Source organism: Rhamphochromis sp. 'chilingali', assembly GCF_963969265.1.
Source record: "Rhamphochromis sp. 'chilingali' genome assembly, chromosome: 1".
Lineage (NCBI taxonomy): Eukaryota > Metazoa > Chordata > Actinopteri > Cichliformes > Cichlidae > Rhamphochromis > Rhamphochromis sp. 'chilingali'.
In genome coordinates, this window is record NC_137929.1 from 23,156,723 (window position 1) to 23,182,449 (window position 25,727).

Sequence of the window (25,727 nt, forward strand, 5' to 3'; positions counted from 1 at the left end):
TTAAGAGTTAAGATTTTCTTTCTAGTACGGCAACTTGGAAAACAAAACACATTCCTTCTTTTTCGAGCAGCATTTATGCTCTTTAACTTTTTGTTGAGGAAAACTTAAAAACTTAGATTATATTCCAACTTTCCACAGAACAGTCACTGTAACGTACAGTTTTTACCACCTGCACTGAATATATAGACAGCCCACCCTACTCTTTTTCTCTCTCTCTCTCTCTCTTTCCTTTCTCCATCTTCAGCATGTTGCTTCTATTTGCTCAATCGATTCCTGCATTTCAAAGAGTTGGTTTCGCAAATGAACAAGGTGTCACCAATGAGCATGGCTGGGATGACAAATAGAGCTGGGCACATGCACACACATTGCCTCCCACCTTCTTGTCACCCTCCTACTCCTGCTTCTCACTTCCTAACAGTGCTAGGTGCACTGTTGTGGCGATAACTGCATGTTATCTATACACACAGGAAGAAAACCACCACAACACATGCAGGTGGACTACACTGTCCAAGATAATAAAGACAGAAATGAGCCGTAGTCCCTGCATGACAGTTTTACATTTTACAAACATAAAGATACAAAAACTTTATAGTTAGCATTTGTAGCTAGCACACAACCTACAGAAATAACTAGATGTTCTGTAAAAATACAGGATATTTTGAAGGGTTATAGCTGTGACAATATAAAAGTCATCAGTCTATGTCAACAGCTACAGCATAAGAGTTTTTGGCTAACATTAGCCTGTTTTGTTGGATTTGGAGATTAACGTCATGTAGCTAAGCAGCAAAAGTGTGATAGAAGTGTCAGTTCACATTGCTGATAATATTTTTTGTTCTACATGCAGAACAGGAACAAAGATGCTGTTAGCATGAAGCTTGTATCTTTCTCTAGCAAGATATCATGTATATAATTATTAAGTGTTCTTTGAGTAACATTCATGATCTATGTTTTAATGGTAGTCAGGTGGGAAAAAATTTAAAAGACAAAAATATTTAGAATATTTTATAAGTGATAAAATCGATATATGAGATTGAAATTTCTGCTCACTCCCAGAATTATGAATCTAAAAAGTCAGACATTACTTCCTGTTACTTCAAAAGCTGCCTCTATGAAACACGAGATATTCTTTGGTAGCAGTCCAGCGGCTGGTTTGCACTTGCCTTGTTTTTGCTGATTCTTTTAATACTTTGACATCCTGGGAATAAGACAGGCTCAAAATTGATAGTAGCCATTAAAAATAATATTCTGCCCTCAACAAAATAACAAAGACATTTGTGTGTGCATGTCCCTGATATCATTATAAGCTGTATTTGGACAACACCAGTAGAAGGTCAAAACAATCAGGCTTTAGCTTTTGCTTCATTCCTTCTCTCACTCTCTTTTTTCCTGCTTTCACACTTCAGATTGTTTATTTCCTTCTTATCCTCCATCAAAAAGAGCTTTGCTAATCGCATGTATAACATAACTGTTTGCATGGATAGCGGAGGCATCCCATTTCATCCCTCTTCCTCTCCGTCGTTACATTTGAGTCGCTTCTAGTAGAACAGAGGACACTGCTAGATTAATCAAAAGTCTTTTGGGGGAGGGGAAAGAAGAAGAGGGGAAGGGAAATGAAGGGGAGGCCGTTGCCAAATCAATCCCACAGTCAATTTGAGGCTTGAGATCATCTACACAATAAATAAACAAGGAGAAAGTAGAGATGGGAAGAGGAAAGGGAGGGGCGGCTCAGCACTGGGAAGCAGGACATAGAGTTAAGCTGTAAGGAGGGCCTCTGCAGGCCTGCACTCTGCGCTGCTGCTCTGCAGTGTTGCATTGTGCAGCACAGTTGGTCTCTACAGGAATGAGAAGAGGATTACAGTCATCTGTGAGAAGTCACACAGAGTTTAACTTATGGACAGCTGCGCTTTATTTAGTTTCCAGTCTCAGTGAAGCTGGTTGGATAAGAGCACTGTCACGAGATGCTGATGCATCTAAAACTGACTCATTCCAAGGTTATGTCTAAACTATTTCTTACTTATGTTGAACAGACTAAAGAATGCATAAACGGTAACAGGGCTGACAGAGAAGCTGAGCTACTGTGAACGAGTTATGTTCTTGCATTTGAGTTTCCTACACTATTAAGATTATAATGTTCCTGCACATGTTCCACTCATACCCTTCAGTTATGAGTTATGTCGATGGTCACTGAGTAAATCGAGGGAATTACAGATACAGTATAAGTTTTCGTCAGTGATGACACACAATGTGAGCTCAAATCATTCATGCATCTCAAATACTGTAAGTCGTCCAGACTGTTCCATAACTAGGCTAAAATCCTATAGGCTCATTCAAGCAAACATATAAATGAACTTGCTGTTAGCATGCAAGATAAAACTAGATTAAATGATTTGTCTTCAGCAGTAAGTAATTCTCAATATTTTCACCCATCTGTTGCTTTCTAACATTCCCCTTTTCACCTCACATCTGTCTTTACTATTTGCAGTTATTTAAAGTTCCCTGCTCCTTAAAAATGTGCCACACATAGATGTTTGACCTTCTCTGTGTCTATAGATATTGATTTTGTGACATCACCACTGGTTGAGAAGCCAGTCACGGCTCAGTATATGATTTGGATTGGTGTAATGTGGTATACATACGCTCAGATGCAACTTTTCGGTGATGTAGGTGACATCTAAAGTTCAGCAGTTAGAAGTTTTCACATGAATAGCATTTGCATATGGTGCTAGATTTTCCAGAGGGCAGGCATTTTAAACTGAAGGAGGTTTTAAGTAGAATCATTCAATTTACCAGTGCTATAAGAGATAAGCGCAGATAAGTAACTAAATTAACCCAATTATCTTGGCTATACAATATTTTCTAAACAAAATACTCAGTTTTACTCTGATTTTAGATTATTGTAGCTTCTTTTCTTTACAGTGTTACCACTGTAGAGCAAGAGGATCACAGAGACACACTGCTGCCTGCCTATAGCTTTTGTCCATTTGCTATGCTACCTATTGTAATAGTCGGAATTGTGTGGTGTCTCCTTGGGAAAACTAGTTTAGTGTTTGGTGATGTCGCAGGTGTGCACCACTGCTAACTGTGGAGTGTGAGAGAAACGTTCTTGCACATGGACGCATGGACCTCATATTTTTAACTCCCTAACTCAAAGTAATGTTACGGGTTGTATGAATACTGCTCGCTTCATGTATGATAAGCCAGCAGCCGTTCAAACGGGCCTTGTAAGGCCGGTGGAGAGTGTGTTTATTAAAGGACAAGCAAAAGGACAAGCACGGTGGAATTCCCAGTACCAGTGTGGTCGTGAGGAGGAGTCACAGAGGAGCTGAAGGTTCTCCCCACTCACAACAAGTGAGAACCGGAATATAGCCTGGAATATTAATCCAGGTTCTATCTTGTTAAAACCGAGAGGTACAGCACAGAGCTACATAACCACTTGTGTTTACATTGACAGCTAAGAACCCACACTGAGCACAGGGGGAACATGCAAACTCGACATAAAAAGGACCCATGATGGTTTAATCCAAGTAGTAACCTCCTCAGCTGAAAGATGAAGCCAATGGTTACATGACAAGTCTGGAGTTCTTGGTTGGTTACACAATCGAGTCAGTTCCCAAAGGCTCTTATTTTAGGGATGAATCATCCCTAAAGTCTCTTTTTTTTCTCTCTTAAGATCATCCCCAGTCCTCTGATAAAGTTGAGGTCCAGGCCGCTGACAATTAAAAGCTCGTCAGATGGTAAAGCATTGCTGACCAAGAATTTCAGTGCTTTTCTGTTTATAATTCTGTCAGTTTTAACAAGATCTCCAACACCACTGGCTGAGATGCAGCCTGAAACCATGACACAGCCTCCACTGTGCTTTACAGTGGCGGTGGCTCTAGACGCTGAATTCCTCCGTACCTACTGACGTGGATTTGAACCAGAAATTTCATTTTAATTTTATTATTGACCGTAATCCTTTAACGTAACAAGTTTTAAAGGTAACGATATCTAGCAGTGGTAACCTACCACATTACAACTGGATATGTTAACATGACTTTAAATAACGTGTATTTTTGCTCAGCGTTAACGTCAAGCTGTGAACTCTAACGTATTCGTGAATAATTCCTTATTATCTGGAATGATCAAAAGTTAAGCTGCACTGAAAGCTACTGGATGATAGTCATGATCTTATTTAATTTACAACATTGTTTAATAACATTGTACTTAAATAATCAAAATCCCAACATAGTCGCAAGAATATGAAATGGAGTCTTTTCCCGACAGCCCACTGCACTGGGATCATTAATGTGACACTTGAACTAATAAAGCTACAGAAAAGTGGATTTGCATTGGCAACAAATGAAATAGCCTCTTCGCACGTTGTCATTTGTGTTGGAAAGAAATGAGCTTTAATGGCTCAAGAGCAGATTAAATGAGTTGCAGCTGAGCTTCACGCCTGATTTCCCCAGTGGTCGATGGCTCTGATGACAAGACAACTACTTTCACAGTCCTGTTATTTAACTTCCACCTCTTCCCTCTAGACCTTCCTCTCCATAACTGATTTCTCTGTGCCTTTATCTGTCTTCCTTTCACTTCCATCCATCTCTCTCCTCTCTTTCCCTGGTGTTTTTTTTTGTCTTTTCAGCCCTCTTTGTCATGAATTAACGTCCCTTTTTCTTATCTTATTGTTTTTTTTTACACATCTCTCCATTTTTCTTCCTTATTTGTTCCCTTTCAGTTCCCCTGTTGCCTCTTGTCATTCTCCCCATCCTGTGAAACCAATGCTCTCCCATTCATCTTTGTCCTATTTTACCCTGCAGCCTCATCTGTCTGGCTCTTCATCGCTCTCTCTTCTTCTCTCTGCCTCGTATCCTCACTTCTTCTTGTTTGGTATTCTTCATGCTCTTCTTCTCATCCTTGTGAGCCCGCTCTGCTACTCTTTCCACCTTTCTCCTCATCTGTCAGATGGAGCTTTGGCTTTCAATATTCACATCTTTTCCTCCTTGGATGCTTCAGCTCTCACACAGAGCTGAGCTTCCCTCATCTGCCTTTCAAGCTTTTTGCCTCCCTGCCCTCTGCGCAGGAGCGTTATCGAGCACTGGGGGAAAGTTAAAGAAAAAAAGAACAGACTTGTTCCAGAGTGCAAAGCGAGATAAGTAAAATTTCCTTCCAACTGTGGGAGATGGTAATTACAGTGGATAAAAGCCTGGGAATCAAGTTCCTCCTCATGGCTTCCCGATGTACACGCTGAGAGTCAATAGCTTTCATCTATCTTTCTCTTGTGTCCATTTTTCTTCCATTTTCTCTGTGTCCATCAATCTGTCTCCTTCTGGGATTTTTGCTTTCTTCGTCCCCCGAAGGAAATCAAGATCAATCCCTCATGACCTATCCACAGAATTTATTCTCTCCCTTCTTTCTTTTAAGGTATTTTAAATCTTCCTTTGCTCTGTCACCTGTCTCAGATTTTTTTTACCAGTACTGACATCAGGTACATGTGACCTTTTGAAACACTTTCGAAATGGCCCGAGGCCATTTATAAAAACACAATGTAACTTAAATGTAGCCACAGTTGTTTGGCAGCAGTACAGTCAAACCACTCAAATTCCTGAAGAGGCACATTATTCAAGTTACAATTTTATCCATAACTTAAACACTGTTTACGTAGAAAGCAATTTGGTCATCACCCCTTGATTTGGATTTAGTCCTTAGCATCTTTGGACAAATTGGTAATCATCTGACATTTCCAGCACAGACACATGTCGGTTACCAGCATTCTTTGCTCCTTTGGTGGTACTTTCAGTTGGTCAGGAACAAATAAAACACTGGAAAAAGCCAAACAATAACATTTTTAAGTTATCTAAGTGAATTATATATCATGTTTAAACTGAGTAGCGAAAGACTGCAGGGGGCCTGAAAACTATGTGCCCGGGGTTCGGTGTTCTCGCTGGCTCTGGTGAACATTGACCTCCCGGTCAGCTATCTTAACAGACTTCTCCAAAAATGCAAGAGCACTTTTACAAATATGTGATGTTTTGATAAATCAAGCAGATATTTGAAGTTTACACAGCTACATTCTCACCTGAAAATAACTTAAGAGACCCAGAAAGAGTCAAATTAAAAATAAGTAGCTGCCGCAATTGTTTGAAACTGGAACTGGCTGATTCGCGCTATGAATTCTGGGATAGCTATGATACCGGGGAATGCTTCTTCTTCTTTGGCGTTTAATGGCAGCTGGCATCCTTGTAGATGCATTGCTGCCATCTTCTGTTTCAGTCCATTATTACACTCTTAAATCTTACTACTTATTCCTGTGTCTTTCAGGATCTTACAGAGCTTCAAACGACGGTAACAGGGTTATTAATTAAGTCGTCGACAAAATCGTCGGCATAATCGTGACTACTCAACTAATTGTGGCAGCCCTACTAGACGTAGAATTATTTCCCATATCTTTACAACTTAGAAGAAAATTCTAATCATTACAGAAATAATTAAACTTTTTTTAATGGTCATCTCAACTAAATTCAGAGTCTCCATGAACTTTTCAAATGAATGGAAAGTTTAAAAACCCAAGAATCTGCGTTGCACTTAAACAAATGTTCAACCAACTATGAAGTGTAATTGATTTCTATTAAAGTGGCTAAAACATGTCAGAGCAACACACAGTACAGCAACTTCATTTCCATTGAAAAGATAAGTAAATCTTAAAGTTGCTCCTCTTCCCTCCCCTCTTTCCTCTCCCAGCTTTATTATATAACAGCCTGGAAGAGCCAAGAACAGGCAAGGAGAGAGGAGAGGAGGAGCAGAGGGGGGCAGCTCCTCTGACCTCCCACCAAAGGGGGGAGACACAGTGATTGAGGAGCCATCAGCTGTATGCCAGCTGCTCCTCGTGCTCCCCATCACTCCCTCCTGTCCCTCTGCCTTTTTCACCGTCATCCTCACGTCTCCCCCCCCTCCTTCCGTCTCACTTACTCTCTTTCTCTGCCAGCCCATCTTGTCTCACTGGCTCAGTTTGCTCTGGCCCGTCTTCCCATTCTCCACTCCTCTGTGATCCTCTTTGTTTCCACCAATTTCTTACTTGCAAAAATATAGTGTGCTTTGGTGACAGCTTCCTCTGTCACCTAGTTAAGAAATCCCTGAAGCCGCTTGCTTTAAAAAAGTGATAAAAGTATTCCAAGGCCATACAAAAGCCACTCTTGTCACTTTTTGTTCTATTACATCCCCTCAGGGCTTCTGTACCTCTTCCCAGCTTTTTCTTTCCCTCCATTTGGCTTTCCTTTCAGTGTCCTGCCTTCCTGACACATTTGGGTCCAGGAGAAACAGGAGGTTAAGGTAGCTGCTGTAAAGCCTGGTACCCCAGGTAGAGAGGTGACAAGAGGGAGCCAATGGACCGGGCTCCCTCCTGCCCCTTGGAGGTCGTTCACTGCAGCAGGTCACAGGCGAAAGTTTCATCCTGGAGATCAGCCGATGAGTATCACAGCTGGCTGCATGGGCCAGCGCCTCAGATATGAACTTCCCTGTTCCTCCCTTAATTATTTATCCCATTTGATGCTGATTTGGCCTTTTTTGGTGTTACACACTTTTGTGTTATACACTTCAGTGGGGTGCATAATCACTGCTGAAAATGAGGCTGATGAGTGGTAGAAGGTGGCTATTGTTACATATAAGGGTTGATCTGTTTCAGATATAAGAAAAAAATTACAAATACTTTAACTTCCAACAATTCACCCTAATCTTGCCCCTAAACCTGGGTTAAGGTTTGCTTTTGTCCCCATGATCAATAAGGATTTTTTTTTCTTTAAATGTTAGGCAGTGATTAGTCTATTTCCAAAGTCCAAATACATTTACTTCTTAAGATAGATCACCTGTAACCTGTGTAGAGTTTGGGATAAGGGGTATCTGTTGATAGATGTAAAGTAAAAAGACTGGGAATAATACCTGTTTCTGTCCTCTTCCTCCTCCTGCTACGGGGGGATTGTCCTTTGTGTTTACTTCATGTTTTATTCTGAAAGTTAGTTCCTCATATGCTTTCCTAGTTTTCAGTTAGCTACTGGGAATTTTCCTAAACAAAAAAAAATATCAGCTGTTTTTAAAATGTGTGTGTCAAGTTGGGACGCTGAGATTTATCTTACTCTTGCCACAGCCAGTGGTTCATGGAACTGACACTAAAGGATGCCTTCTGTGTATCTCTGTGATTCTGACAGCTTCTACCATCTATAGCATTTGATACCTCGGGAGTGAGAACAGGATCTGAGAAGGCCAAGCACACAGAAAGTCCCAGTGTCACAGCTAATTCATTTTTAGCAGCACCAAGAGAGAAAGTAACAACGGACAGACTGAACAGAGTTGGTAGAATCGAATGGCTTTTGGGCTCAGTGTGTAACTAAGCAGGTTACACTGCTGGGTTACTCTCTCCACAGGAGGAGAGAATAAGTTTCCGGGGCTCAACGTCAGTGAGGATCTGAGCTGGTCACAAAAGCAGTGAGACAATAACTCTTCCTTCTGCGGCTGCTGAGGAGGTTTGAGGAGATTCTATCAACGCGACTTCAAGAGTATTCTCTCTGGCTGTATCGTGATTCTGCATTGGATGGTCAGATCAGCCCAATGTATCACCAAAAAAAAAAAGAAACCAAAAAAAAAAACAGGTGAATTCTATATGCAAGAGTGAAACTGAGTTAAAGCAAAAGGTGTCTGTTTGTCAGTCACATTGCATTTTATGGTCTGAATTTCCACACATTCTCATGCACACACACTCATACAGTTTATAAGAGTTGATGCTCACACAGCAATTTCTGCTCATTCAATGTTCTGTGCAGCCAGGTGGATGATTGTGTCTCTGATTGATACTCTATTTCACTGATGTCAATCTCTAGAAGACTGTTTGCTTGAATTAATAAATAATCTGTAAGTGCACAGTTTGGGTTTTGCAGAGTTTATCACATGCCGCCTTTGAAAATGTAACAGCTCAGGGAAGCCATGCACCAGATACTGGCATTGATGGAATTAGTGTTGTTATAAAAATTAACCCCTGCAAACAAGTTGCGGTCTGACCTCCGCCGACTGAAGTTTATTGCCACTGCACGCTAGGGGTGCTGTTACACAATGCTCGTCTTTACATCTGTCTGGGCATGAGCCCTGTTCGCCTTCAGATGTGCCCAGCGGTATTATGTGATCACTTCAGACAGAATGTTCAGCCGACATTTGCCTCAGCGTAGGTGTGCAGTTACATAAGAGGGAGAGGTGAGTGCAGATCTAATCACTTTATGGAGGTGTTTAACCAACCTCCTTGGGCTAGAGGATTCATAACCTCGGTGCCAAACCAGCTTTCAGGGATAACAGTCCCGGGGATTGTTATGTGAGAATCTGGAGAATCAGTCTTCTGGAGAGTTGTCTTGAAATATTTCACTCATTGTTTATTTCACTAAATAAACACTTTATGCGCTGCTATGTTTCCCATCAGCAAATATCATCCTGCCAAGTTACATAAGCTAGTCTCCAGGACAAATGCCAGGGGAAAACCTCACAACGAACACCTCAAGGTTAGATCCAGGTTATTCCAACCCAGTAACAATCCTGCAGCCACAAGGATTCTGACGTCTTAATAGAATGCTGAAATATAATCTTGTACAGGGGAACCACAGCTGAGTGTCAACGTGTGATTTTCTCCCCTCCCTGTGTAGAGTGTAAATCCAAAATTGTGCTAAGCTCATATTTCCCACCCAAACTGGTGTTTTGACAGAAAAAAGCTGCCATGTTGCCACATCAGGGATTTCCTGTAATATAATATTGATCTCTTTGGAAAGGTTGGAGTCCATCCAGAGACTCTAGGGAATCATGGGATAGGATGTTTTGAGTCATTAATGTTCTAGGCGATGCCCCTCGCAGGGTTAGGTGTGTGTGCACAATCACAAACTCAGCAACCAAAGAAGGACAGCAGGTTTTTGTGTGACTGTTAAGAACTGTAGGTCTTCAATAAAATCTTCAGAGTGGTTATTTGATACCATTAAGTAGTTTTGAAATACTATAGTTAGAAATTGAATCGCTAGCAGCTGAACACATGAACAATAGTCAGTGTTCACAACACTGAACGCTGTTTCATGAGGAATTTCGAGAGGTCAGAGAATCTCCCATTTCAACAACACTGAAGCATTAAACAGTTATCATAATCATTAACCCAGCCAGCAAAGACTGTTAGCAGTTATCCAGTAGCCACATTAGCCATCTATTAAGTTATCATTGGGTAGCGGTTAGCAGCTATTGCTAACAATAAAACTATAACATTAGAGTTAGGTAGGAAATATCCTTTCCATAGATCGAGCGTGTTAATTTAACAGGATAATTCAGTTACAGTATTTGTGCCTTAAAGGGTGTTAAGTTTCTCTTAAAAACCATGATTGAAGCTGAGAAAAGTCAGACCAGCAGATAGACAGAAACAAACAATGGCTAACTTACCAACGAAAATCACCAGAAGTTCTTCCACATGCTACAGAGGGCCCCAATTTTTTAAAGGAATATATTGTAAAATTATTGCAAAATTTTCAAAATGTCTTGTTTCTTCATACTTCAACCATCCAATCAACTGAACGACGCCAAAGAAGAGGGAGTAGCAGATTAAGCTGTTTGGCATTGGCAGAGAAGATTTGGGAAGTTTTTAATAGGTGCAACCCACATCTTTCAACCAACAACTCTGCTGCTCAACTAACAAGGGGGGGGGGGGGGGGGGGGGGACAACTAAGCTGTAGTGCCTCTTCACCTCACTGTGCAATACCTTGTGCAATACTTTTGTAAATAGTCAACGGTGCAATAGACTCAATACTTGAAATGTGCAATTCACTTGTATTTTTATTTTTATTCCTATTTATTCTATTTATCCCCTTCGTATATTTTATTTATATTGTCTCTGTATTTATATATATGTGTGTGTGTATAACTCTGTAACTTCTGTCGGTGCTGTGCTTTTTTGGAAATCGAATTTCCCAGAGGAACCCACCCGAGGGATTAATAAAGTTCTATCTTATCTTATCTTATCTTAACAAATGTATTTTCCTCACAAGTGTCACCATTTAATAGGAAATAAACATGACTTCCAATGGTTTAAGAGTTGTTGCTAAAAAAACATTTTTACAACAAAAAAATTGTCTTGAAAGCTACTTGAAAAATCAGTGATTAATGAGGATTTTTAATTGTGTAAAGACATCAGCCTCTGCAGACGTGCATGCATTAGACAGCCTGTCTCCCCTTGAGCGATATGGCGGCAGCATTGACACGTTGTTCCAATGAACAGCTGTGACCACTGTAACATCAAGTCTGTGTGGTGATTGAACTGCCTGGATAGAACATTTAGGAGACATCACATGACATCTACTTACTAGTGATAAATACACCAGAATATTAGCTGCTACGGATTCTTCCAACAGCACATGGACCCAGCAGGTTAAAGACCCTTTAATGTTTCATTGAACTCTGTTGGAAACTTGCACTCTGACATATGCCTAAATAATTCAGGGTGTTGTGCCTGAAACTGAGAGCACAACATGCACACTTACAGTGCAGTGTGTATACTCACAGATGAGTTATTCATAGGCACATAAGGCTTACAACCTGAAGGTCAGAATGATTGTAAGCAAAACAATTAAAAGCATGTCTTTGAAGAGCTTAATCAGTGCCAGAGATCTTCTGTGATATATTATGCAATGAGAATGAATCCCATTTGGCTGCCGTTCCCCTAGTCCACCTCGCCAAGTGTGCATGCATTTTCAGCCTGATCGATCCTGGTGCAAATCAAACCAGAAAGCATGGCAGGGTTGTCGTGCCTCTGCGTGCTCTCAGGATGTTAATCTGTCTTACCAGGAAGATCCCGTTTAAACACACTTTGACATGGAAGCAGGGGAAACTCCTAGAGGTGCATGTACTGACTCAGGCATGAAATAGAACCCTTGTACAGCAACAATATCTAAGAGTCTGTCCTCCTTTACTTACAGAAGGAGCTGCTTTCGTCCTTTGTGCCTTCCATGGTGCCATCCGGCAGCATCTGGAGGTAGAAGCCGTGTCTGCAGTAGAGCCGCGTGACAATGCCCTTCAGCTGAGGCTCTGCAGAGCAAACACAATGTTAAACACGCTAACGTCCGAGAACACACATACACTCTCATCAGGTGACATATATTAATGCACACGGCTACCTAAGAGGCAGGTCTTAATATTTACCCAGCGAAACAGTCAAACAGTGAAGTGTGTGTACTCGTATATGCGTGTGTGACTGTGGCCTTCAACACGATTGATGGGACCTCGGCGTTGGGTTAAAACATGCATCTTTCACAGAGAGGCTCAAGCGAGGGAGGCAAGCTGTTTAAGATGCTTTATTCCGTGTGCGTGTTTGCATTCGTGCACGAGAGGCCTCGCAGCAGCACGTCACTTCAAAAGGTGACCACTTCTAACACGCGTAGAAAAGTGTTAGAACTTCAAGGTCAGCTGTTTGAGGAATACTAAAGGAAAACATATCTATGAGAGCAGGATTATTAATTTTTTTATTAGTATTTTTGTCAAAAGATTTGTTTTAGACGTGTAGTAAATTTCACTGAGGTAAAGCCTTAGTGGTATATCAGCCCGAAACACTAATCTTGTTGTAGACTAGAAGCTGTAGCTCCTTGGGTGGCCACTCAAAACTGCTTCCTAGCAAGTTAATCCCCACAGACCCACATATTAAGTTAAATGTCACCTGGTATGCTGTTGGTCTGTTGATTAATCGGTGGATATGTGTGCACTTTACTTACCTTACCATTAAATTTACTTTAACTCTCAAAGGTATTTGTTTTAGTTTGATATTGGAAAGCACTGTTTGCTAGCAGTGGTTGGTGCTGATCTCCCAAAGTGCAGGGTAGGATTAGACGGCTAAATACTAACACAAGTTACTAGATCCATCCAAAAATTCCATATCTGTTTTTCCCTCTCCGTCCTCTGAACGTTTATTGCTTTGGAAATTTAAATTCACTGGTTTTTGCAACATGACTGACAGTCGGCAAGGAACAATCTCCCTACATTTGTTTAGCCTGCTCTCAACTATGAGCTGTATTAGACCAGCTGTCGCACTACAGATAAGTTGGCATGTCTTCAGCTCTCCTCACGCGCTCTGTTTCCTGCCTTTAACTGACTCACGCATGACTGAGGGGACTTTTTCGGTCCGAAGTGCTGAGGGAGACTAAATAGTGGATCAAAAGGAATGTCGGGAATGCTGAAGTGTTTCCACAATCAACTTTTAATGAGGTGCATCAAATATAGATGAGGACAGAGAAGTATGGGGGCAGCTGGCAGTTGGTCCTCAGTTGACAGCAGGGGTATGTGTGTGTGTGTGTGTGTGTGTGTGTGTGTGTGTGTGTGTGTGTGTGTGTGTGTGTGTGTGTGTGTGTGTGTGTGTGTGTGTGTGTGTGTGTTAAGCACATGGGAAACAATGATGTAACACAAACAAACCTCGCTAATCAAAAAAAGTCGTTTTTTTATATTTCAGTAGATATTTCAGCCTGTCATAACTACTGTTTGCAGTTACAGAGCACTAAAGCGTTTTGAAGTAAGAGCTGAATAAAGAAAAGAGGCACAATCTTTTTGGTCCAACACTAATGGATTCCTAAAAAAAACAGGAAAGCGTCATATTGACACAACTGACTTAGATACATCCTCTAACGCTTGGAGCATTTTGACACTTGTAGTACATCTGCGATCAAAACCAATGCCGTGTGCGACTGAAATTATTTGTTTGCTTTGTGACTCGAACATCTTTCCGGAAATCTATGAATTGAAGCTGATTACTTCTTAAATGTTCAACCCCCACTATATCTGTGAATTAGTCAAAAGACTTGTGATGTGTAATCCTTGCTTTCATGCTGACAGCGTGACACAACATGTTTGGGAGCTTTTCATTAGAGGCTCCGGCCTCAGCGGCGAGATTGAGTCGCTGTAACTACTAAAAGATAAGAGCTCATCCATCCAACGCTGGCTGACTAAACACAGAAGGTCAAACGCAGAGTGAGGTAATCTGTAATATCCTGAGTGTTAATCCCAAATTAAGCTTCAGCCCACACACCAGGCCATGTGCTGCTTAACACATCTGCTACAGGGAAGGGCAGAGCCCGGCGACAAACGGGCACGAGGTGGGAGGCTGACGCTGACCTTTTGCGTGACTCTGCCTCCGTGTGGATATTTGGTGATGATGCTGTGTTTCAAAACATAGGAAGTGCTGCTTGGACACAAGGAGACTGCTGATGCATGTGCAGAGCAGAGATATTGTATTTACACACACGTAGAGCATCGCTTGAGCTAAAATGAGGAGAAATTGCCTTGAGTCATACCTCAGGCAGGATGTTAGTTAAACCGAGAGTTTAAATACGCACAAACACACACACACACACTTAGAAACAGATCCAGAGTGATGCTGCAGAAAAAGGCGAACATTACCAACAAAGTCAAACTAAATACAGACACGTTTTTTATAATATTTAGAAATTAGGGTTTGCATTTTCTCTTTAAAATAAAATTGAAGTCACTGAAGCTGCATTTGTTTGCAGTTCAAAGATTCACCCTGATACTGAAGAAACCGTTTATGCAATCACACATTTAGTTTTTGAAACACTTCGTCTTGGATCGAGTTAAGAGTCGAAGGAGGAATGTATCACGCACTTATAATGGCTGCACTGCATGCCTGAGGGTATTTAAAGATTACACTCAGCTGATAGCCAAGCAGCTGATTAATCAGCAAGTGGCTGTAAAGTTATTAAAGGGGACCTAGTTTCTGTCATAAATATACTGCTATAGCTCTGCATGCTCATATTAAAGATAGCTTCAAATAATGAGGTCAGTCTATGTACAAGTACTCTCAATGATTCAAAAGCTCATGCTTCAGAAAGTTTTTTCTACTTTTGGATCTGTGTGACATAAGCGAGAAGGGGTGGTTGTCTCTAACGTGGTCATTTCCACCGCAGCCCCACAACCTACAGTTCAGCCAGCAGAGAAGATCATATGAAGTTGGTTCAGACAATGAGTGAACTGAGGGCCTGCACAAAGGCCCACAAGAAGAAAACAGAAACGGAAATGAGCACAGTAAATGAGACAGACAAGTCAGCTAATAAAGACGTAACTTCAGTTCTCTGAAATAATCCTCTGACGTCAAAAGAGAAAAATGAATAATCCTGGAGCTATGATTATAAAGAGTTTAGTTTTCTTATTAAAAAAGTTATTTTTTGTCTGTTTATGAGAACATTTACATGTCAGTCCTCAGCTTTCTCCCTCATTTCCTGTCTCTCAGCAGAGCTCCCATCAAGCTAGGACAAAAAAACAAGCTTGCATCACAACTTTCATGTCCTCATTGGTGCAGTGTGCTTCATTTAACCCAGACCAAAGGAAAGATATAAAGATATGAATCATATTCCCACTGATGTTTTATAAACAAAGTTATTAAGTAATGCAGCTTTCTTGATGTAATCCTTCATCCTCGATGCCTCATCAGGACCCTCATGACTCACAGCAGATCACGCTGCTCTTCCTGTGCTTTCCACTCATGCTAAAATCACACATCTGCTATCACATAACATCGTGGTTTTCTTTTTGCTTTTAGACTGCACCACAGTAAACAAAATGACATTTGGAAATATAGTCTCAGTCCAGTTGTTTCTCACCAGGTTCCAATTGGTAGCTATCTCACCTGTCCAAACAAACCAGTCAGGTGTGAAAATGCTTTTAGTCATCTGCAAAGCTCTAAAAACACACACTTTATAGCATCTTCTAGTCCCTTTATTCATTTCCTTTGTAATGCAGACTATCTTTTTGAATTTTTTTGTCCCCGAGGACATCTTCACAGAGCCTATACACAGCTGATTGCAGATGTTTCACGCAGGTCACAGAAATATGAAAACAAGTGGTGTGTGGGCTCTTCTTGCGTGAGCCATTGTTTGTCCTTCCTCCAGTTACAGAGAAAAGTTATAACCTATAAAGAGCGAAGTGTGTTCAAATCAATAAAAATCATCCACAGCAGCCATTGTTGTCTTTTCACCCTTTTGCCTCTTTGTGTTGAACTCCAATGTCAGTTCCTTTCCCGTTCAGGCCAGTTTTTTAACCAATCAGCATTCAACCTAAGAACATCCCTGTTAAGCTACTACTTGGGTTTTGTAGGACTGCAAGCAAACACTTTGGCAAATCCTGCTTACGGTAAGTGGTACCACTTGTCCAGGACTCCTGGTGAGTTGAGGGCAAAGACTGAATCAAGCTTGGGTTTAACTGAAGGAGACATTTTTAAAGCTCCTACTGACATCTACTTGTTTTTGTTTTTGTTTTAATTACAACTCTGCTGAGTTTCCCTTGGATTTCTATTGTTGGCAGTGTGGAAAAGCCTCTTACAGCTAAAACAAATTCGCGCTTGTGCGGACAGCAGTCACTCTGTCCCATCAGAATGTATCCCCGGGAAAATCGCAGCATTAGTCGACAGATAACAGAGTTTGCGAATCATATCCTGCAACGCAAGAGCATGTGGCTGTGCGTGTGTTTATACAGACGAGGATTTGTGCTCGTAATCCCACAGACATTCAACGCCAATTATGGAGTGACCTTAATAAAGAGCGGGATTAATTTCACTTATTAAGAATTTCAACCATCAAAGTCACCCTGAACCCTCCAGCTGCCCGATGCCTCGAGTCAGATGACAACTGGGCAATAGCTAGTGTTATTTTCACGGCCATTACACACTGCAATTCTTAAAGTTTGTGTGTGTGTGTGTGTGTGTGTGTGTGTGTGTGTGTGTGTGTGTGTGTGTGTGTGTGTGTGTGTGTGTGTGTGTGTGTGTGTGTGTGTGTGTGTGTGTTGACAGCTCCAACAGAATGGACTTTGCTGAAGAAGCAGAGATGGTCTGCCAAGGATCGTGTCTGTCTTTCAGTCATCAAACACACACCAGACACACACAGTAGAAATAGTTCTCTCTCCTTGACTGTCTTTCCCATCTTAAGTGTCCTCACAGCAATCTACATTGGTCAATTCAAAGATTTCTTTCTAACTTTCCCCTCTTTTTCTTCTCTCTTCTTTGAGCGCTCCTTTTTTTCCTGCATCTTTGCTTTTCTCTATCTTCACTCATCTCATCCCCAAAAACTGCATGCCTAGCCTGCAGGGAAATCCTTACTTTTGCTGTTTTTAAATAGTGAAGCAGTGAGGAAAAGGGGGGACAGCACTTTATCGGCAGCAGAGAGTGCTGAATGACAGACTGTCACTCAGAGGAAGAGGAGCGGGCAGGAAGAGGAGTTAGATGTAGCAAGGCAGACATGGCGAAGAAGAAAGAGCGAGAAAGATATCTATGATTGGACCATAATGTGTTTTCATGTGTTCCCCACAGGTAGTAAGTTCACTGGGAAACATTAAAGATACTGATGTTTCATTTATCCTTCCACTGTAACTCTTTTCTTTTCCTTTAGGCACATTAAAGACTGCCAAAGCTCTTGAAGCTGATGGCACTGCGGCGAGAGCTGATGATTATACTTCCATCTGTTTGTTGAGTCGTCATCTTACGCGTTCTCTGTTCCGTCTCTGTCAGCAGCGGCACAGTCAAACTCCAGGGAGCACAGATGTGCAACATCACTTATGAAATATGGTCATTGTAGTTCATTAACTCTTGGAACAATTAAAAGAAAAACCTTCCCTGGGAGAAAATCCGCAGCTTTATACATCACATTCAAAAAGACACACTCAAAAACCATCTATGATGAACCTACGTCTTAATGTTGCACAAGGCTTTAATTTAAGGATGAAGTTTGTTAATATGTGTTGTTGCATTGCATTATGTCATGTTATGTTATGAATGCAACAGTGGATTCATTTACCCTGCGGAATATAAAACCTTCATTCTATTAGATGAACTGAATAGAAAAAAATATTAAATTATCCCTGTCTTTCGTTAATAACATGCCTTTGTATCTTTTTACTGTCTTGCACAAATTATGAACTTTTAAGTTTTATTGTTAAGTGAATAAAACTTAAAGGTTCATAATTAGTTGCTTGTACAAATAACCTAGAGTCATTTTTTCACCTGTCAAGCTAAACCTGGACAAGCGGTGGTATGTACGAGCAACAGAAAAATAGCAGTTCTAGTTGAACACTAATACCAGAAATACGGAGCCCTGCAGGGGACATGGGAGAAAAAAAAATTAAGACAGACTTTTGCGAGATTAGTTGTAATATTACTCTTTCTGGGTCACAAAATACACTTTTAAGATATTTTGAGGAGTGAATGTAGTTGTGTAAACGTCAGATACCTGCTCGGTTTACAAGACATCACATATTTGCAAAAGTGGTCCGACGTTTTCGGAAATCTGACACCCACTAGCTCGAAGCTAACGGGAGGTCGAGACCTACTACAGCCGGGAGGAACACCGCTTTCCCGGCACATCGTGCCTCGACCTCCCGAGCTTCGAGCTGGCGGCCTCCGAAGAATGCAGCTAAAACTTTTGCGAGATCTCGCAAAACTTTTGCGAGATCCCGAGTTTGTTTTGCAAGATCTCGCAAAAGTCCATCTTAATTTTTTTTTTTCTCCCATGTCCCCTGCGGGGCTCCGTACAGAAATCCTGACAGGAAGTGTGTGAATCTTTTCCACTTACTACCAGTCATTTAAAGCTTTATATTTTTAATTTAGTTGCATCTTTTTATTAAGATGTGACTAAAAGTTTAGTGGGGGAAATGAACTGCATTAAAAGTCGGGGCTGTTTCTATCCATAGCCTCCAAGTGCAACTGTAAATTCGCATTGCCTCTGAAACACCTACTGTAACTCAGTGAGCTGGCTGACAGATTGTTCTTTGTGCCGTGTGACAGGTGGAAACAAAAAACAGGTAATTACTCCTCGAGGCTGAGCAGCAGTGCAGCAGTAATTTACAGCTGCATGCTGTTCATGTGAAAGAGTGTCGTCTTTACCGTCCACGCTTGCTCTTGTCATTGTGTCATGCAGTGGCAAGAGTACCAGGGGCTTTTCCAGGGTTATTGTAAATAGGGCAGTGAGGCCAAGACACAAAAATGAAGTTAGAAATTTGACGAGTTGTTTGTGGACAGACTTCCTGCCTCCGTAATCATGCATTAGGAGAAAACAATGTCTCACACATCCTTTGTTTTAAGTGCACCTTTGTAAAGGGGTAAGAGACACATACATAATATCTTATCTAGTTCCATTTCACGCCTGTAATTTCTCGCCAAGACAAGTGAACCAAACTCCTCTTGCAGCCAGGGCCCTGCATCTCACATCTTCATCAGCAAACTTGGTTTGTTCGGTTCTTTCATGCCATAAATCAGTTTCTCTGTTTATCCCATCCAGTGTGCAAGGATCACTTCCTCCTATCTCTCTTCCATCATGTACAGCTCTGTGGGTACTGTAATTCAGTCCTTGGTCACCGCTACTTAACACGTCATGCTTCTGCACACTGTTCCCCGAAACACTCCTCGGCTTCTCCTCAGATAATAAGCTTGTAACTCCCCACTGACTCTAATATTGTCTTCCTCACCACTAGCATGAAAGCCTGATGCTATTAATCCATGGACATATGGATTTTACAACTGCTAGTATTTCATCTCCCAGCATTTATTGCAGCCATTGGTAAACGCTCGGCAGCAGCCGCAAAAGCAATAACACATCCTGTATTGAAATAGGAACAAGTGGAGTATGATTTTTCAAATCACAATAAAAGCCTTTTTATTTCTTTTTTTTAATGCTCCTCCAGAAAGCTGAAAAACATTCAGATGAGAAAGTGCCACACGAGTTCCTGTGTTTTCATATTCACATTAAGAGTGCTGCTAAATTGCATAAAATTAGGGGGTTCACGGTGGCCCCAGCTGACAGTGAATAATGGGGATAGAGGTGGGGAGAGCCTATATGGTAATGGCCATATTTACAGGGAGCATCAATCATCTCCAAACCGCCAGACGCCTCATCCCTCATAGGATGGAGAGCGAGAAAGGGGCGGGATGCCTTCAAAGCAAACTGTTTCTCCCTCTTTCCCCTTCAATCTCTCTCTCTTTCTCTCTCTCTCCCACTGCGGTCCAACTTCAGCTTTTAGGAAAATTAATACTGACAAAACCGATGAATTGCGATCCTGCTTAAAGTTTACCAGGCCCGCACTTAAGACATGCTGTTGGTTGTAATTAAAATTACAAAAATAACACCATTTAAAAGGAAGTAGAAAAAAAAGAAAAGAAAACCAAGAAAGCACAGTGGCTAGCTGAGAAATGGAGAAGAAGTGGGTACCCAGTAAATCTGCAGGGAAAGTAACTGCTCAGGAAGGCAAGATTAAATTAACGTGTGTGTGAAAATCTGATTCTGATGTGTCAGACTCTGTATTGCAGAGGAGAGATCAATGCCCCCACACAAACAGCAGCAGAAAGAGCTGAGGAGAACAGAATGTCAGCTGGCTCGAAAAGCTGGCCGCTATCATCATTATTAGCTCATTATTGAGCCAGTTCTCTTATTATACCTTAAGTGTGTGTCTTTTGGAAGCTGTGATATGAAGATAGACAGTTAGCGTGTGAAACTGTAATGCGTGGACTTTTTGGAGTGAGAGTGAAGCTACAATTAAGCCATGAATTTTACTTTTTCGTGTGTGAGATAGTCTTCTCATTACATTTCGGACACAAAACAAGTCAACAGTCAAATCGAGCAAACACAGCATGAGAAGCTGCTTTAGAAGAATATACTAAAAGCTATGGGGAATACTTCACACTATTTATAAACGGTGTAAGAACGTGTTTTCTCTTCTGACATGAGCAGAGGTGGATGACCAGTTTAGACCGATGCGTACCCTCGTGTATATGCTAGTTTTCCTACTCCTCACGCTGGCTTCAGAAAGATCACACTACTCTCCTCACAGACAATCTGCAAAACTGTGTCCTATAAATCACATTTTATTCAGAACCAGAGATGGGCAGTAACGCGTTAAAAGTTCTGCGTTACTGTAATCTGATTACTTTTTTCAAGTAACAAGTAAAGTAAGGGATTACTGTTGCAAAAAAATTAAAGTAAGCCCACTGCATTACTAAACCATGATTTTGTTTGTGGGAGTGTCTCATGACGATGACGTACGAACGTTTGATGTCCGAGGCAGCAACATGTAGGTTAACAATGGATAATATGGAGAGCGGGAGAGAGTACGACCATGCAGTGTTGAAAGCTTGGAAGTACTGACATTACTTTGAGTTTGATTCTGTAAAAAGTGACAAAAACATTAGCGTCCGCTGTGCACTCTGCATGCTAACACTTTTTTCATTTGATTCAATTTTATATGACGGATTATGCAGAATAAATAGAATTGAGCTGAAAGGTCTGTTGCTTTATTACATATTCAGGTTGTGTATCATGTTTTTAAAAAGTAACTAAGCAATAAAGAGACTCATTACTTTTGAAAATAAGTCATCAGTAAAGTATCGGGATTACTTTCTTGGAGAAGTAATCAGTAATTAGTAACTAATTACTATTTTCAAGTAACTTGACCAACATTGCTCAGGACCAGTACAGCCAAAAGAAGTCTGTTAACCCTATCTGTGGAGAATGTAATGCAGGGAGAGCATCAGCAAGACTCCAGCACAGTACAGAACGGGCATCAGGCAGTCACAGCATGAAAAGATGCACTTGGTATCGGTGGGTTGCAAAGCAGCTTGCAGATCCAACTTTATGCAATCTACAGCAGCTTAAACAGTGTACCCTATATGAGATTTAACATTCTGATGCATAGAAGGTGTCGGTAGGTGTCGGTTGAGCAAGCAGCTGACGCGAGCTGGCATTAACGTCAGATGAGCCGTTGGTATTGCGGCTGAGCATGAGTGGTGGCCTGTGGTGGCTTGTATCTACTTATTTGCCAAATCAAAACATAATGAGCAAAACATGATAGCATGCAATTCTGTAAAATGGTAAAATGGTTTAATTAAGTTGTTTTCCTATATGTCCTAATAAGAAATAACTGCTGCTTCTGGGGTCATATTAGATTATAAAAACACAACTGACACACTGGACAGAATATTTTAGATGTTGCAGTATTTACTATGAACTAAAACCTCTCTCTACCCTTAGAAAAAGTCATTTGCTTTTGTACTTCTGAACAAATTATTAGTATGCAAGAATCATTTTGAGAAAATATGTTACACTGAACACTGGGACAGCGAATAAATTGTGCCCTCCAGGATTTTCCAATATGAATATAATGGCTATGAATGCTGGCTGTGTTCTACAGTAATTACAAAAATGATTCACTACATTGACAAAGCAACCACACCTGGACAAGCACAAATTGATCCAATGCACACAACAAGAAAAACGGTGACCAGGAACTAGGAACTACTTGAACAGAGAGCGACACAATACACACATTTATAGGGCAGAGAGAGCGAGACATTGTGGATTAATTAGAAAAGCAATGGGTGAACTTTTTCAGTCTGCACTCCAAAGCTTAATGATTTAAAGCTTAAATGAATGGCCTAATGATTAAGTCAGAGAGAGAGAGAGAGAGACGAGACAGAAACAAAAGCAGCTGTCTCAGAAAATGAGTGAGGCAGAGTATATGGAGAGGAAGATAAGGAAAGGGGATAAAGAACAAGATAGAAAATGGGATGAAAAGGAGAAAGAGTGGGACAAAGACAGTGGGCATAAATCAAGAAAAGAGCAAAGATGAAGGAGGAGGAAGGGGGAGGGCAAAATATGCACAAAGATGTGGGGAGTACAAGAAAGGCAAACATAAAAGTTAAAGAGAAGTTAGGGGCCCAGGTGGGTGCAGAGAGGAAAACCGTTGGAAGTGAAAAGAGAAATAAAGCTACCAAATACCCAGCACTGAAACATACAACATTACCAGTAAGTCTTAGTAAGTGTTTATATGATACTTTACATTTATTTGTTATTATTCATCTCTGGTTCTTTTCCATAATGTGTCTTTTGTCTCCCCTTACCCCTAACCAGTCCCAGCAGTTCCCGTCCCTAAGCCTGATTCTGCCGGAGCTGTCTTCCTGTTAACACTGAGTTTTTCCTTCCCACTGTCGTCAAGTACTTGCTGGGTCCCTTTGGAGCCATTAGCGGGTCGTCTGATTGCTGGTGCGTTCTCTGTATTATTGTAGAGTCTTCACTTTACAATATAAAGCACTTTGAGGTGACTGTTCTTATGATTTGGAGCTTTATAAAGAAAATGGAACTGAATTCAAACTAAACCGCTACATCACACTGCTTTACATGCGTAGACATTTGAAATCACCATTGATTATATTGCCAGGAAGCCTCTTCCACTGAGTAAAATTCATGTGTCAATTGTCAGTGTCTTAACTCATTCACTGCCATTGACGTCTATAGACGTCAATTGAAAAACTTACGTTGACTGCCATTGACGTCAATGGCAGTCAACGTAAGTTGAACTGAAGCCCACCAGCAGTAAAAGTAGACCTGCAAGGAGGTGCAGGGTTTGCGCACGTAAGGGATTGCGCAGTGAGACAAAAATGTGGTGCAAGTCTTGTTGTGTTTCACTGCCAGCCATTTGAAAATGGCTGGCAGTGAATGAGTTGAAAATCCTGACTGATCAATTCTGCGATCAATGTTTGGTGAATCTGAAACTCAAAATGTTGATTAAATGGCCATTATCTGCTACTGAGAAATCCTCAGTAGATGGCCTCCGAAAATGAGTAAAATATGTTGGCTGTAGATATAACGTGTTTGTTAATCCCTTTTGGATTAAAGACAAACAGCTGCATGTCCCACTGATTCATCTTAAATCCACTGCAGTGCAATGCAGAGGCAAAATTATGAAAATGTGCCACCGACAAATGTGAATGAATAAATATAGCTATAGATAGTAAACGCTAGGTAATGCTAATTAGCATGTGTGCAAAGCAGGCAATAACCCCACGAATCAAAAGTCAAGAAGCTCAAAAGTTCTGCACTTAAATTGTTTCTAATTAGTAAGTGAAAACTTGGCAGTGGACATTAAAGCACTCCAACTACTAAAACGGTGGTTCCGGTTTTATTACCTGATCTCAAGGTCCTGTTTACAGGTTCTAAAACTAAAGTGTGAAAATCGAGTTTTAGTGCCACTGCTATTTCTGTTCTGTCCCATATTCACGAGGTGTAAATGAGCCCCAACAGCTTGGGTTGTCAGTAGGCAGTTGCAGGTCATTTAAGGTATTTTATGATTGGTTCCTTCATTGTTGACTCTGGTTTTCAATATTTCATTTAACTAATTTGGTGCTTGTATCCCAGCATGGACACCAGGAGCAACGTGCTGTCCAGTTCAACAGCCGGAATTGTGCCTAATGCTAAGTAGATAGAAATAATGCTGGTGGTGGAGTAGTGTATGGGCTTTTAACACAGCCTAATATCCTGTTCTGTTCTGGGTTGGTGTTCATAATGGGCACGTAACCTATGTGACCCAAAAGCTCAGACATATGACTGCTGCAAACACTCAACGTTAGACAGGGTTTTTTCTACTCTTGGCGCTCTACGACAGCAGATATCTCTAATGTGTTCATTTCAAGCACACAACATTGATTTGGAAAATCCTGCAAAGAGAAAGAGAGCTAAAATAGCCTGCTTCCAACATAAGATGATGTCGGAATGATCATCTTATGCAAACTGTAGTCCAAGATAAATCCGGATTGTTTGAACTATTAACCAGGCCAAGCTGCTCTAGAGTCCAAGAATAACAAATAATAGCCTCAGATGAGCATAACTGGTCTCTTTTAAGAAAATGGTTGCTGTGCTTAAATATTGTAAAATTGAGGATTTTACTGAATGGCTGAGTTTAGATGTTGGATGATTGGTTGTGTTGGAGGATTTCCTGAAAAACGTCATTTTTTCTTCTCCAGACCTACTAATGAACCAAACTAGAGCTACAGAAACTTGCACAACACTGAGGACTTTTGCTATTTATAGGGAAACCAGCATTTCTTGAATAAAATCAAATAAAAACGGCAAGATTAAAATGAGTCAGTCTCCCAATACTATGTCTTTATTGTAAATGCCTGCGCTAGAGGCCTGATCGAAGACAACACAGAGATAGAGAGCAATGTGAGTCAGCCAGTGCAGAGGTTTTCAGTATCCCAGGACCCTTCTTTACTGATGTTAATTAGAGTAACGATCAGGAGGAAGACTGTGCCCACCCAGGCCAGGACCCAATATCACCTGAGGGGGAAGGAGAAAGGACAAAGAGACAAGGGCGAGGAAGAAAAGGAGGCAATCGACAAGGAAGGAAACAAGGGGGAGAAAATTAAGCAGTTAGGAAGGAGAGAAGTGGGAAAGGAGCGAGAGAAGAGGGTGACAATGACTGATGGGCGGACTATTGTGGAGAAACACTGCAAACGTGTGCAATGGACTTGGGAAGGAAAATGAGAAGGAAAATGAGAAGGCAGAGCAGTTTGAAAGCACAAGAAGAATCAATGGGGGGAAAACGATGAGGAGGAGAAAGAAAAGAAGGGAAGAGCACCACGAGGAAGTGCAACATGAAAAGGAAGAAGAGGAGAGGAGGGACAAGTAATGAGAGAACAATAGAATTAATGATACAAAGTGGAACAACAGAGGAGGAAGGAAGGACAGTGAAGAATGAGGAATCAGGGTAAACAGCAAGGGAGAAAAAGAGGGCGACGGATAGAGATAAACTATGTGAAAACATCTGCAGAAGGAGGGGATGAAAGCGAGAGAAGTGAATCAGCAAGAGAAAAAGGAGCAGAGGGCCATCACAGAGGGAGAGAGCAGGGTGGGAGGCGAGTGGAGAGATCAATCACC

General features: G+C 41.1%; 1 protein-coding gene across 1 annotated transcript in view; it reads right to left on the bottom strand.

The window, feature by feature from the left end:
• Positions 1 to 25,727, bottom strand: part of fgf11a (fibroblast growth factor 11a) — a 105,660-nt gene that overhangs the window by 38,836 nt on the left and 41,097 nt on the right. The window contains exon 3 of the mRNA XM_080891446.1: positions 11,956 to 12,066. Coding sequence (XP_080747572.1) covers positions 11,956 to 12,066 — 111 coding nt within the window. The remainder of the gene's footprint in view (positions 1 to 11,955; positions 12,067 to 25,727) is intronic.